The sequence below is a fragment of the Macaca thibetana genome, chromosome 14, assembly GCF_024542745.1.
Source record: "Macaca thibetana thibetana isolate TM-01 chromosome 14, ASM2454274v1, whole genome shotgun sequence".
NCBI classification, from domain to species: Eukaryota; Metazoa; Chordata; class Mammalia; order Primates; family Cercopithecidae; genus Macaca; species Macaca thibetana.
In genome coordinates, this window is record NC_065591.1 from 81,700,090 (window position 1) to 81,711,477 (window position 11,388).

An 11,388-nucleotide genomic window follows, 5' to 3' on the forward strand; every position below is an offset into this window, starting at 1 on the left:
TTTGCTGAGGAGTGCTTTACTTCCAATTACGTGGTCAATTTTGGAATAAGTGCGATGTGGTGCTGAGAAGAATGTATATTCTGTTGATTTGGGGTGGAGAGTTCTATAGATGTCTATTAGGTCTGCTTGCTGCAGAGATGAGTTCAATTCCTGGATATCCTTGTTAACTTTCTGTCTCGTTGATCTGTCTAATGTTGACAGTGGAGTGTTGAAGTCTCCCATTATTATTGTATGGGAGTCTAAGTCTCTTTGTAAGTCTCTAAGGACTTGCTTTATGAATCTGGGTGCTCCTGTATTGGGTGCATATATATTTAGGATAGTTAGTTCTTCCTGTTGAATTGATCCCTTTACCATTATGTAATGGCCTTCTTTGTCTCTTTTGATCTTTGATGGTTTAAAGTCTGTTTTATCAGAGACTAGTATTGCAACCCCTGCTTTCTTTTGTTCTCCATTTGCTTGGTAAATCTTCCTCCATCCCTTTATTTTGAGCCTATGTATGTCTCTGCATGTGAGATGGGTCTCCTGAATACAGCAGACTGATGGGTCTTGACACTTTATCCAGTTTGCCAGTCTATGTCTTTTATTTGGAGCATTTAGTCCATTTACATTTAAGGTTAATATTGTTATGTGTGAACTTGATCCTGCCATTATGATATTAACTGGTTATTTTGCTCGTTAGTTGATGCAGTTTCTTCCTAGCCTCAACGGTCTTTACATTTTGGCATGTTTTTGCAATGGCTGGTACTGGTTGTTCCTTTCCATGTTGAGTGCTTCCTTCAGGGTCTCTTGTAAGGCAGGCCTAGTGGTGACAAAATCTCTAAGCATTTGCTTATCTGTAAAGGATTTTATTTCTCCATCACTTATGAAACTTAGTTTGGCTGGATATGAAATTCTGGGTTTAAAATTCTTTTCTTTAAGAATGTTGAATATTGGCCCCCACTCTCTTCTGGCTTGGAGAGTTTCTGCCGAGAGATCTGCTGTTAGTCTGATGGGCTTCCCTTTGTGGGTAACCCGACCTTTCTCTCTGGCTGCCCTTACGATTTTTTCCTTCATTTCAACTTTGGTGAATCTGGCAATTATGTGTCTTGGAGTTGCTCTTCTCGAGGAGTATCTTTGTGGCGTTCTCTGTATTTCCTGGATTTGAATGTTGGCCTGCCCTACTAGGTTGGGGAAGTTCTCCTGGATGATATCCTGAAGAGTGTTTTCCAACTTGGTTCCATTTTCTCCCTCACTTTCAGGCACCCCAATCAGACGTAGATTTGGTCTTTTCACATAATCCCATACTTCTTGCAGGCTTTGTTCATTTCTTTTTCTTCTTTTTTCTTTTGGTTTCTCTTCTCGCTTCATTTCATTCATTTGATCCTCAATCGCTGATACTCTTTCTTCCAGTTGATCGAGTCGGTTACTGAAGCTTGTGCATTTGTCACGTATTTCTCGTGTCATGGTTTTCATCTCTTTCATTTCGTTTATGACCTTCTCTGCATTAATTACTCTAGCCATCAATTCTTCCACTGTTTTTTCAAGATTTTTAGTTTCTTTGCGCTGGGTACGTAATTCCTCCTTTAGCTCTGAGAAGTTTGATGGACTGAAGCCTTCTTCTCTCATCTCGTCGAAGTCATTCTCCATCAAGCTTTGATCTGTTGCTGGCGATGAGCTGCGCTCCTTTGCCGGGGGAGATGCACTCTTATTTTTTGAATTTCCAGCTTTTCTGCCCTGCTTTTTCCCCATCTTTGTGGTTTTATCTGCCTCTGGTCTTTGATGATGGTGATGTACTGATGGGGTTTTGGTGTAGGTGTCCTTCCTGTTTGATAGTTTTCCTTCTAACAGTCAGGACCCTCAGCTGTAGGTCTGTTGGAGATTGCTTGAGGTCCACTCCAGACCCTGTTTGCCTGGGTGTCAGCAGCAGAGGCTGCAGAAGATAGAATATTGCTGAACAGCGAGTGTACCTGTCTGATTCTTGCTTTGGAGGCTTCCTCTCAGGGGTATACTCCACCCTGTGAGGTGTGGGGTGTCAGACTGCCCCTAGTGGGGGATGTCTCCCAGTTAGGCTACTCAGGGGTCAGGGACCCACTTGAGCAGGCAGTCTGTCCCTTCTCAGATCTCAACCTCCGTTTTGGGAGATCCACTGCTCTCTTCAAAGCTGTCAGACAGAGTCGTTTGCGTCTCCAGAGGTTTCTGCTGCTTTTGTTGTTATCTGTGCCCTGTCCCCAGAGGTGTAGTCTACAGAGACAGGCAGGTTTCCTTGAGCTGCTGTGAGCTCCACCCAGTTCTAGCTTCCCAGCTGGTTTGTTTACCTACTTAAGCCTCAGCAATGGCGGGCGCCCCTCCCCCAGCCTGGCTGCTGCCTTGCCACGAGATCACAGACTGCTGTGCTAGCAATGAGGGAGGCTCTGTGGGTGTGGGACCCTCCCGGCCAGGTGTGGGATATTATCTCCAGGTGTGCCTGTTTGCTTAAAGCGCAGTATTGGGGTGGGAGTTACCCGATTTAGCAGGTGTTGTGTGTCTCAAGTTCCCCTGGCTAGGAAAAGGGATTCCCTTTCCCCTTGCGCTTCCCAGGTGAGGCGATGCCTCGCCCTGCTTCAGCTCTCCCTGGTCGGGCTGCAGCAGCTGACCAGCACTGATTGTCCGGCACACCCTAGTGAGATGAACCCAGTACCTCAGTTGAAAATGCAGAAATCACCGGTCTTCTGTGTCGCTCGCGGTGGGAGTTGGAGACTGGAGCTGTTCCTATTCGGCCATCTTGCTCCGCCCCCCCTCCACCTTCCTTAATATGCTAAATACCACTAAAGAGGTGGGTGTGGTCTTCAAAGATTCATATAAAAGGATGTAGAAGAGAGAAGCTCATTTTGCTCCAGAGGAGGACAGCACTTAGAGTTACCTGCATTCAGGTGGCCTGGGAAAGTCAGCTCTGCAGGGAAGGAGCTCCTGATCTTGGCGAGTACTTAAAAGAACTTTTTTTTGGAAAAATAACTGCAGAAAACATTCTTAGAGCCCTGGGGTGAGTGCAACTTATTACCAAATAGTAAATTACAATGATAAAAATATCTACCTGTCTTAAACCTACTTAATGTTATTATATGTAACTCATAATATTACTACTCATTTTATGACATGAGGTATTAATTGTTGTTATTGGCTCAGATGACCTCTGAAAAATATTTGCATTTTTTGCTTTTTTTTTTTTTTTTTTTGGAGATGGAATCTTGCTCTGCCGCCCAGGCTGGAGTGCAATGGCATGATCTTGGCTCTTGGCTCACTGCAACCACCACCACCTGGATTCAAGTGATTCTACTGTCTCAGCCTCCCGAGTAGTGGGGATTACAGGCGCCCATCACTATACCTGGCTAAATTTTGTATTTTTAGTAGAGACGGGGTTTCAGCATATTAGTCAGGCTGGTCTCGAACTCCTGACCTCAGATGGTCCACCCGTCTCAGCCTCCCAAAGTGCTGGCATCACAGGCGTGAGCCACCGTGCCAGGCCTAAATATTTGCAATTCTAAAATTTTCACTTTTGGCACTTAAATTCAACACTGCTTAGTAAAAGACAGTAAGGTAAATGCCTTCAAACTGCCAAAGCAAAGATTTGGAGGTCAGGGATCTCCAGAGAGACAGAACCGTAGGATGTATACATAACTATAACTATAACTATATATAAATTGTGTGTGTGAAAGCAAATGGCCTTCTCTCTGCCTTTTTTTTCGGTCTGAGCTCCCAGCTGATTGGATGGTGTCCACTCACATTGAGGGCTGCTGTTCCCCACTCAGATCACCAACTCACATGTCACTCTGGAAACACCTTCACAGACTCACCCAGAAATAATGCTTCACCAATTCTCCATATATTACTTAATCCAGTCAAGTCAACACCTAAATATAACAATAATGCCATAGTAATATAATTGTACATATTTCAGTTTTAAAAAAACTGATAATATTTGAGTTCATAGTTTGAGTAGCCCAAGGAGGAAGTTAATTTAAGCCACAAGAAAAATAACTCAATATCTTTCATTATTTATTTTCTCTCTTAGTGAACATAGACTGGTTTAGTTGTTGTCTTTTTGTTTATCTGGTCGGTTGGTTGGTTTTGGGGTTGCTTTTGTTTCAAAGAGCCGGGCTTCTGGGTCCCTCTTTCTGAAAATATGCCATAGAGCCCTCTGACCATCTTCTCGTGTTTTCTTACCCAGTGTAGGTTTTCTACTCCTCTCCCATAGTCATTCAGTAGTTACATGAAAGAGGAATAGGGACAAACATGATTTATTATAGACCACTTAAGACTAAAACCCAAGTTTCGTATCAATCCCAGGGAATAGGTTATTGAATAGATTTGCATTATGTTATGGGCAGGAACTAGGAGTGGAAAAGGTTGTGAGTCATCTAGTCAGTGGTGTCTGCTCTAAAGCCTGAAGACTCTCCTTGTGTATGAATTTTTCATTTTTGTTGCAGAGGAAATAGTTTGTTTCACTTTAATGAGCACTGTTGAGAAGAAAATATACCTATCACATATCACCACATGTTGACAGATTTTCACCAACCCAGACCCCAAAATGACGTGCTGCTCTTTCTTCCTCAGAAACATGAATTCTGGAATCCTGAAAGTCTTCCAGAGGGAACTCACCTGCCCCATCTGCATGAACTACTTCATAGACCCAGTCACCATAGACTGTGGGCACAGCTTTTGCAGGCCCTGTTTCTACCTCAACTGGCAAGACATCACGGTTCTTGCTCAGTGCTCTAAATGCAAGAAGACAACATGGCAGAGAAACCTGAAAACTAACATTTGCTTGAATAAGATGGCTTCCATTGCCAGAAAAGCCAGTCTCAGGCAATTCCTTAGCTCTGAGGAGCAGATATGTGGGACTCACAGAGAGATAAAGAAGATGTTCTGTGAAGTAGACAAGAGCCTGCTGTGTTTGCTGTGCTCCAACTCTCAGGAGCACCGAGACCACAAACACTGTCCCGTTGAGTGGGCTGCTGAGGAACACCGGGTAAGTGATGCCTCATCCAGGAAATTCTTGTAAGTCTATTTCCTTGGAGATTGGATGATGCCATCTCTGTGTCCCTTTAAGCATGTCTGTTATGAGCTTCCTTGGCTTCACGCCTCTCAGATTTGACAAACATTTGGAGAAACAAAGCAAACTATTTTCTATGGACCAATTTGTCTCTCATTTGGGGTCCTTCGTATATCAGAGAGTGAATGATACTTTAGTGTCTTCATTTGTGCTTCAATTCATGGCTCTTTTGCAGGAGAAGCTCCTGAAGAAAATGCAGTCTTTATGGGAAAAAGCTTGTGAAAATCACAGAAACCTGAACATGGAAACCACCAGAACCAGATGCTGGAAGGTTAGTACCATGTTACTCTACCTTCTTCAGTAACTTATGGTGAACAAATGGGTGACTCTTAAAATAGGAACTTGATCTCAATCCATAATATTTCTGGAATTCAATAAAAAAGGAAAAAATACTTGAGAAAAAAATACCCTAATTTTTTATATAAGATAGTGTGACTCTTTGGTAGGATTTCTAACCAGACGACAGATGTTACCCAAGCATGCTCATCTGTCTCCATACAAACCTATAGCAATACACCAGCAAATACAAGAAACTGGGCCATTTCACAGCATTCTCAATGGGCTGCCTGGATAACTTCTGGGCACAAGCGTTATTTGGCCATCATGGAAATTTCAAGTGAACCTTCTAAGGCTGAGTCAGCATGAATTTGAATCCTGGTGGGCAAATATATTTGAAATGTGAGTTAAATATCAGGCAGAAGGAGCAAGAGTGCAAATTTAGAGGAAGCATGAAATTAAGTATCAGAACTAATTAATATTGAATAAGTCATAACACGTAATGGAAAAAGGGGTGAGAAATGTACACTCATGTCTTGAAGACACAAATATGTGAGAAATATGGGAACTAGTGTTTAATATAAGGAGAACTTTAAGGACTTGAGAAGAATTCTAGAAATGATTTTGTCTTTGTGGACGTTTATCTTGAGGGTATGATATCTAATATTAATTCATTAATTCATTCTAATATAAATTCATTGAAAAATATTTTATGAATACCTAGTGTATGTCAAATATCAACTTAGAAAATTAAGTAGTAAAGAAGAAAGAAAACACAAAAATCTTGCAATTGAAATGAGAGAAGCAAATGGTCACCATGCAGATATGTGAAGTACATGATGTGTTAGAGTGTAGTAGTGTCTTTGGAGAATAATCAAGCAGGAAAGTAGAAAAGAAGCACAGAGGTTAGGGACTGGGGATGAGGGTTTGGGTTTTAATTAGTGTGGTCAGAAAAAAGGCTCATTGAAAAATTCACACTGAAACAAAATATCAATCAAGAGGAAATATAGATATCCTCCTGTTTGCCTTCCCCTTCCTCATAAATGTAGGAATATATATGAGTACCTGGGTGTGGGTGTGTGTATATATATATGTGGATATATATGAGGAATATATATACACACACAGATACACATAGATATTCCTCATATATCCATATATAGCTATATATGAGAAATATATATATGAGTACATATATGAGAAATATGTATATATATGAAAATAATTCTAGATATAGGAAACAGCATGTGCAGTAATATTTCATTTGCATTTATTTGGGGGGTTGAGGAACCACAAAGAAATCCATGTTGCAGATTAGGGTGAGTTTGGATGAGAATAAATGAAACCTAATTAGACTATGTGGTGCTGGGTGAAATGCATTGAGTTGACAATGCTAGTCTGTGGTCATTGCATAATTTCTCATATAATGGGTTTACATAAATTGCCCCAATTCTCCAAAATAGAAAGAATGGTTTCCTATCTAGCCAATATTGCTCGATAGTTTAATTCTTAAGCAAGAACTGTGTTTTCTTTCTATAAATGTGTGTTGGAAGAGAGAAATCCATTTTTATATAACTATCTTAGAAAACATTTTATCATTAATCAAGTAAACATAACTGGGCAGAAACACCTATGTTGATATTAATGCAGAAAAAAGGAGAGGAATAAAATGTTGTGGAATCTGAGAATTGACAAGACTGAGGGTTAAAATATTGGATGTTCAGAATGCTAAGAGGAATCAGTGAACTTCAAGAGAAGATGGATACAACATTTCTATTTTGACTATTGTCACTGCAGGATTATGTGAGTTTAAGGAGAGAAGCGATCAGAGCTGAATATCAGAAGATGCCTGCATTTCTCCATGAAGAAGAGCAACATCACTTGGAGAGGCTGCAAAAGGAGGGCGAGGACATTTTTCAGCAACTCAATGAAAGCAAAGCCAGAATGGAACATTCGAGGGAGCTTTTAAGAGGAATGTATGAGGATCTGAAGCAAATGTGCCATAAAGCAGATGTGGAGCTACTCCAGGTACGGGCTGACCATGGGGTATCAGGATGTAGAACTTTCACATACATGGGTGTTTTTCCTCTCTCCTGAAATCCAACCCCACTTTACTTCCATGATTTGTTTCTAAAAACACGTTTCTATAACTAATGCTACTCAGTTGGGAGGTTATAGCCTCTCCTATGGATTCTACCAACCGAAGGTCCCTCCTACTTTATCCACCAGCAACAAAACTTTGTGGAATGACCAAGGTAACAGCCCCAAGAAATATTTCCCATCAAAAGTCAATGATATATTTAGGATTTTTGAAAGTGGATAAAATGAGAAGTGATTCATTTGCACTTAGGTTAATTTGGAGACACGGCATGATGGAGAAGTTGGCGAATCTAGGATCACGTTAATATTATTTTGAGATCCACTCATTTTGGTAACAGGGCTTAGGGAAGATGACTGAGTAGCTTCTTTATGGTTACAGCAGAGCACAGACTCTGTGGGCCTCCTCTTCCTTCACTTGGAAAGAGAATGTCTTCAAGACTGAGACTTTATCAGGACATTAATTCATGACATATGACAGACTGGGATTTTCATGAGAAAAGAAACAAAAAATGCTTTCCAGGAGGGAAAATTGTAGGAAAATAATATCTTCAGAAACTGCCTCCAAATCTCACAGTGAACTTAGTGGAAATTGCATCATGTAGAAAGCACTAAGCCTTTCTTTTTCTTTTTTATCTTACAGGCTTTTGAAGACATATTACACAGGTGAGTGCATACCAAGATTTTAGGAGCTGCTCTATCAGTTTCCACAAATACCAAGCAGGAACTTTGACACTGAAGGCATAATTGATTCAGATATTGATGTTACCTTGTGCTGGTTGTGCTTTCTCCATCCCCCACCCCATGTGGTCTTCTATTTTGTTGCTATACTCAGTGATTTTATTAGGCAGTTCAATGAAAGTCCTGCAAAACCAAAAAACAGACAAAATATAAAAATAAAAATAAAAAAGAAAGAAAACAAAAAATCGGTTAAAGAAGAGTAAGAATGTGAGCATCTCTATTCCTAATTTCCTTTTTATTGCTCAAAAACCTGCATATTTGAAAGAGAAAATGTTACATTTACTACATGGCTACAAAGTCAACCAGGGGAAGCCAGGGAGAAAAAGGGAAAGTATTTTAGCAGTGAAAAATGTTGATGATTTCTAGTTTATATTTAAATATATAATTCTGAAAAACAGATGAGACGAACTATTTGGAATGTTTGAACTGTGTAGGCCTCCAGAGAACCTCAGATATAAAAGGCAGATCTCCTGCCTGGAGCATATTTCAACACCCTGGCCTTGAGAAGGAAGCAACAGATGCAGCAGTCTTAAAAATAAACCCACCTTTCCAGGTGGTGATATCAGGAAATTCTGGTGAAGTCTGGAACCCAGAATTTTATTTTTGAATATTCTCTTGGTCTTAGGATTAATGATCCTTACTAATTTGGAGCAATAAGAAGAAAGACCCAAATGAATTCTCACTCAGACAGATTTTTCTATCATGCTTGAAAATCAGGAACTGTGAATAAGAATGAATCTGAAACAGAAAATGATAATTTTGGAATTAGCAAATGTGTGGGTTAAAGGGAGTCTCATGAAATGTCTTTTCAATAAAAGTAGTTGATTTTTATGTACCTTTTGGCTGTAGATGTGGTAACTGCATCTTTCTCCTTGCAGGTATGAGTCCCTGCTGCTGCAAGTGCCCGAGCCTGTGAATCCAGAGCTCAGTGCAGGGCCCATCACTGGACTGCTGGACAGGCTCAATGGATTCAGAGGTGAGTGTCAGCCCATTGGCAGAATTCCCACAGTGTATCACTTCTTGTTAGAATCATGGGGGTAATATTGTACCCTTCATCAAATCGTTATTTCATTTCAGAAGGAAGTGAGCGATATGACTATGCAACCCTATTTTATCTGTGTTTCTATTTATAGTCCAATTTATAACATGAAGAGTAAAACATAGTGAAAAACAAATATGTTCTGGGTTCACATGGATAGAGCTATGTTTTGGGTAAATGGAATGACATAAGAAATAAAAAATTGAATAAATGGAACAATGCTCAGAAGGAAGCTTAATAATCCAAAGTTACATAAAAATTTTACATTTCTTTACTGTATTTCACTTGCATTGTTAAAAAACAGTTTTTTGGGGAATAGAGTTCACAGCAGTTTGTTGGAGTATTTGTATTTTCTTACAATAAATGTGTATTATTGATACAATGTAAAAATTTGACTTACTATGTAAAAAGAAAGAAGAAATTATTTTGTAAATAGAAAGTAAAAATAGAAATGATAATTTCAGTTCAGTTACAACATGAAGACCTACATGTAAAATCTAAAATTCAGTTTCAATCTAGAGCTAGCAGGGAAGTCCACAGAGTGACTGGTGAAATATTTTGCAAAAATCTGCCTTAAGTTACCAGTTATAATTTGAACATATGGACTTTTATCCAGTTATCTAGAGCAGTGCTTGAATAAACTAAAATCTTCCCATTCTTGTCAAAAGTATATCACTAGTATTTAAGAACAAGAAATATTTTAATAATGACCTTGATAGCTGAAGGGCATTCGGGGCATATAACATTTCACTTTTACATTGGAAATTGGATTAAAACAGGCTGGTTTTATATTCAACTCTCAATTTTTGAGTTTTCAATACATTTTCAATGTCTGTTTTTAGGATGTTGTTTTTCCTATAGAGAATATTAATCATCCTTATACTTGATTAAATGTTGTAATCAAAATTCTCCTGTCCTTGTAACTTCAAATTTCTTGGTAGAACAAATTTTCCCTCAAGAATTCTAATTTCTATTATTTACATATATCTATACTTTTTTTGTTATTTTTGCAGTTGATTTTACTCTGCAGCCTGAAAGAGCCAATAGTCATATCTTCCTGTATGGAGATTTGAGAAGCATGAATGTTGGATGTGACCCTCAGGATGATCCCCACATCACTGCAAAATCTGAATGTTTTCTTGTATGGGGTGCTCAGACTTTCACATCTGGCAAATATTATTGGGAGGTTCATGTGGGGGACTCTTGGAATTGGGCTTTTGGTGTCTGTAACAATTATTGGAAAGAGAAGAGACAGAATGATAAGATAGATGGAGAGGAGGGACTCTTTCTTCTTGGATGTGTTAAGGAGGACGCTCACAGCAGTCTCTTTACCACCTCCCCACTTGTGGTGCAATATGTTCCAAGACCTACCAGTCGGGTAGGATTATTCCTGGATTGTGAAGGTAGAACCATGACCTTTGTTGATGTTGATCAAAGTTCCCTTATATACACCATCCCTAATTGCTCCTTCTCACCTCCTCTCAGGCCTATCTTTTGCTGTAGTCACTTCTGATCAGAGACAAGTCAGAAGTGTGTCTATATGCTGTGGGAACCCATTTGTCACAGAAAGCCCTCTTTTCTGCACCTCATCAAACAGGACAAATAAGTTATATTCAATGTCTTTAGTTGCATTCTAATGTCATCAAACCTCATTTGTAGTGTTTCTATTAAATATGGTGAAAACTTTAAAACCACGTGTATTGGTTCTTTGTTTAATCGTTTTTGGAAAATCATTACCCATGATGTATGGAATAGAATATATTCTCTGGTTTTTCATTATTTCTGAATGTCACAAAGTGAAATAATAGATGACAGAGTTGTCTAAACGAAGTTAAAATCAAAGGAACAAAGTAGGGATCTTGGGCTTTATGAAAAAACTTGGAGGCAAAAGACTGAATGGTAACCTGGCAATATTTTCTGTCTCTTCATACTTATCCATGTGTTTTATTTATGAATCTATACTTTGAGGTCATCTTATTTGACCTCCTATGCTGTGCTGATCTTTCTAAATCTCATATACACAAATGCTCATACATTATTAGAGTGTTTTTCTACAGTGAAATTTACAAGGTGATCAGGACAATGCTGGATCAATTAAATATTCAAATGGACATAACTGAATACGGACCCCTACCTCAAACCATACACAGTTCATTTCCACATGGAT

At 39.2% G+C, this 11,388-nt stretch overlaps 1 protein-coding gene across 1 annotated transcript; it reads left to right on the forward strand.

Annotated features, from left to right (window-relative positions):
* The first annotated feature begins 2,893 nt into the window (after nucleotides 1–2,893).
* On the forward strand, nucleotides 2,894–10,912 carry LOC126934748 (tripartite motif-containing protein 51). Its single transcript, XM_050755542.1, has 7 exons — nucleotides 2,894–2,998; nucleotides 4,570–4,984; nucleotides 5,244–5,339; nucleotides 7,142–7,372; nucleotides 8,085–8,107; nucleotides 9,061–9,158; nucleotides 10,235–10,912. Exons 2-7 carry the CDS (start codon nucleotides 4,574–4,576, stop codon nucleotides 10,732–10,734), a joined length of 1,359 nt encoding a protein of 452 aa, XP_050611499.1. The 5' UTR covers nucleotides 2,894–2,998; nucleotides 4,570–4,573; the 3' UTR covers nucleotides 10,735–10,912.
* The last annotated feature ends 476 nt before the right edge of the window (nucleotides 10,913–11,388 follow it).